Consider the following 3314-nt stretch of genomic DNA (forward strand, 5'->3'; position numbering starts at 1 on the left):
ATCAACTGGATGTGTTTTTTTATTTTCTATTAATTCGCTAAATCTGGCCACTGTGATCATAATATAACAGCCTTGATCAAAGTAGTTCTGTAATACATCATTTAGTATAAAAAATAAATACAAATTCACTACCATCATTATACTTATCAACAATGCTTCTTTCCCATTTCTCCAAATTCATGCACAAACATTACTATATTTGAGGCTTAAATAAATATATAAATAATAAATAGGTGAATAAGTTACACCTCAAAATAATTTACATAACTGAATAAAATTTAAAGTGCTTCCACATGCCCTCACATCTCTGTGAGGTAGGTTAGTGGCTGAGATGTTTTCCTCCAGTTTGGGAGTGAAGAAGAAACTGAGGTTCAGTTGAACAAGGACTCGTGAATCCTGGCCAGCAGACTAGGGTTGCAAGATTTAACAAAAAACAAAAAAACGACAAACAGGATTTCCAGCTAAATTTGAATTTACCGTACACAATGAATAATTTCTAAAATATAAGTGTGTCCTACATGGAACAATGTATGTGGGACATTGAAAAAAATATTCATTGTTTTACTTAATATTCAAATATAACTGGGCATCCTGTATTTTATCTGGCAACCCTACACCAGACCTACACAGTACATGAGGCATTGAAGTAGATTTGTTTGAAGTTTCTTTGGTATCTTTACTGAGGAATTCTCGGAAGCCAAGGACAAATGGATTTTTGGTTGTTGTTGTTGTTTTCATGGATCTTTCTTCTCAGCTCTGAAAAGAAATAAAATAAAATAAAAAGTTTAAAAATTAGCAATGCTCTAAATGAGGAATGTATGGCTCTTGAAAATATATTTAATATAGACATTAAGAGAGTCTTAGATATTTAGGTGTTAGAAATACTCTATACTTTCAGCTACAAATAGAGAGATCAGATAAGTTATGTAAACCAGAACACTTCTGAGATTGAGAGAGAGTCATACTAATGACACAGGACCCAGGTATATACCCACACTTCCCTGGACAAACTGAGATATATGATCTCCCAGTCATGAGTACAATAAACTCACTATTGCTGCTATTTTTTTTTTTAAATCAAAGAGGCAGATACTTAAAAGAAAATTTTCAGCAGCAGCAGGAAATTTATAGGTTGACTTCTGAACTGTACGTCACAGGATAAATGAAGAATCTAAATTTAAAAAAAAAACAACTTACCTCTTCAAAAATATCTGCACAACCTTCTGCACCCACTTTTCCTTGGGGTTTAAGCAGACCTCTTTTCCATTGACAAGCTTAACACTGAAATAAGAGAGATATGATTAAAATCAGTATTTAATGGGTTTCCAACATCCCTTTGGCATTCAAGTCATGGTTCCTTAAGTACAGGCATAAAATCTAAGTCCAAACTAATTTTTAGCTAATGAGTCATGGAAGGTACAATATTTAAATGCCATGGAGACAAAGAATTTTCCCCTTCTCTTTTGCTTACTAGGTATTCCTAGTACCTAGAACTTTGCTGGATTCTTCCACCTTCCTCAATTCTAGGTTTACTAAAGTAAAATATCTAATCACTTTTGAAATTACTTACATGATTTCTGAATTTTCACAGTGTGGTCCACTTTCAATCACTCGCAATTCTCTGATAAATTTGGGGTGGAAAGGTGTGGAGTGTGTATTTATGCATTGGCATCGAAGTTCTGAGCTCATTCTTGACAGAACTGCAGCTGTGAAGAAAAGAAAAAAGCAATTAAGAATTGATTTCATTAACAGGCATAGCTCAGCTAGCTTTGCCCTTGGTAATTCCAGTGCGATCATTTGGTGACTGTGTGTTTGGGAAACAACACATCTTTAGCAAACTTATTCCTGAAATTGATGGCTGGATATTCTCCTAGCCCCTGACCTCAGTTTTTCTCTTTGTTTTAAAAACAGTCGTTCCTGACAACATTGAATGACATAAACACTTGGAGTTGTCTTTGGGCAATGTTGACATCCTCATGGTACTTTTTCTCCTACTCGACATTGCATAATCTTCTGTGATACCACAATGTTATTCATGGTAGGCAAGATCCACCAACAGGAAAATTGCCTTCAGGAAGAATTAATAGAAATATGAGTTGCACAGAGATTGTCCTATATTTTAGCAAAATCTTTCATGTTTAAAAGTATATATATATATATATATATACCATATAAAATGTTTATATATACCATAAACATTCTAAACTGTATTTATTTCATAAGAGGGATCCCAATAAGGTTTATAATCTGTCTTTAAGCCAAAGAGCAATTGATGGTTGTTTGAAGCTCGTCAATTAAATAGTACATGGAGTAAAATTACCTGCGTTTTTACTCGGTATTAAAAGATAAAATGGGTATATACGGCCTCGAATAAAACATACTCTAAATTACAGATTTATGTTAAATATATGTATACTACAGAGTATAAATGATAGGAATAGAACTCTATATAAATCAAACTTTACAATTTTCTAAATATTATATTTATACAGCCTAAAAAATTAAAGACTTCAATTTAACATTAAATGACTGCAAAGATGGTTTTCTCTTGCTGAATAAAAAGATGTCTGTTATTTGAGGCATTAAGGATAATCTTTCTCTCTGAGGATCACATTTAGACGCAGCAAACTTCTGTAGATAAGAAGGATGTGCTTACCTTTACACAGAGCTGCAGAAAGCAGGAAGGCTGCCAAGAGAGCAATAGCCAGCTTGGAAGTCATGCTTACACAAGGCGTTGTCTTTCTGGTTTCTTCCTGACCCTTGTCCTAGACGGTTGTGAGCTCTGCTGTCCCAGAGGACCTGTGTCAGATGGGGAGCTCCCATGGCTTTTTATATTATAGTAAGAGTAGGGAACAAGTGCACCCTCATGCTTGCATCATGTCAGAGGAAATTCCACAATATGCAACCATCTGCCCACTCTTTGAGAGCAGACCTGAGTCATCTGACTCCCCTAGTGATTTGTTTCTTACTAAGTTTTCAGCGTGATTGAAATTTTATTTGACTTTTCAAATAATTTTATTGATTTTTTTGAAAACATGTTTCATTTAAAATGTTTTAAAATACTTTTTTAAATATTCAACCTTCTCAGTTTGATACATTATTGTCAGTGGTAGTTCTTTTTATTTATAAATAACTTTATCATAGTCCTATCTTGCAGTAGGTCAGAGTAAGGTCATTTGTTATTGTTCTTTTATGACACAGTCATTTCTTTAGGTAACTTATATATGTTGTAATGATAGAGAAGGTAATCTAGTCAACCACTTTTACGAGAAGTCCATTTCTAAGCATTTTGGAAAGTTTCCAGGAACCATTAC

The 3314-nt window shown here is 33.8% G+C and overlaps 1 protein-coding gene across 1 annotated transcript; it reads right to left on the reverse strand.

Annotated features, from left to right (window-relative positions):
* Window positions 1-358: 358 nt before the first annotated feature.
* Window positions 359-2760, reverse strand: CXCL8 (C-X-C motif chemokine ligand 8). Its single transcript, XM_007467563.1, has 4 exons — window positions 2657-2760; window positions 1571-1706; window positions 1198-1281; window positions 359-756 (listed from the first exon to the last, which is right to left on the reverse strand). The coding sequence occupies exons 1-4, from the start codon at window positions 2718-2720 to the stop codon at window positions 735-737; spliced, it is 306 nt and encodes a 101-aa protein (XP_007467625.1). The 5' UTR covers window positions 2721-2760; the 3' UTR covers window positions 359-734.
* Window positions 2761-3314: the final 554 nt, after the last annotated feature.

This window comes from Lipotes vexillifer, unplaced genomic scaffold (assembly GCF_000442215.2).
Source record: "Lipotes vexillifer unplaced genomic scaffold, Lipotes_vexillifer_v1.1 scaffold1176, whole genome shotgun sequence".
NCBI lineage: Eukaryota > Metazoa > Chordata > Mammalia > Artiodactyla > Lipotidae > Lipotes > Lipotes vexillifer.

Coding starts and splice junctions, on each gene's coding strand:
- CXCL8 (XM_007467563.1), bottom strand. CDS start 2,720: ATGACTTCCAAGCTGGCTATTGCTCTCTTGGCAGCCTTCCTGCTTTCT. Junction 1,707..2,656: donor TTCTGCAGCTCTGTGTAAAG/GTAAGCACATCC, acceptor TTTTCTTCACAG/CTGCAGTTCTGTCAAGAATG. Junction 1,282..1,570: donor TGTGAAAATTCAGAAATCAT/GTAAGTAATTTC, acceptor CTCTTATTTCAG/TGTTAAGCTTGTCAATGGAA.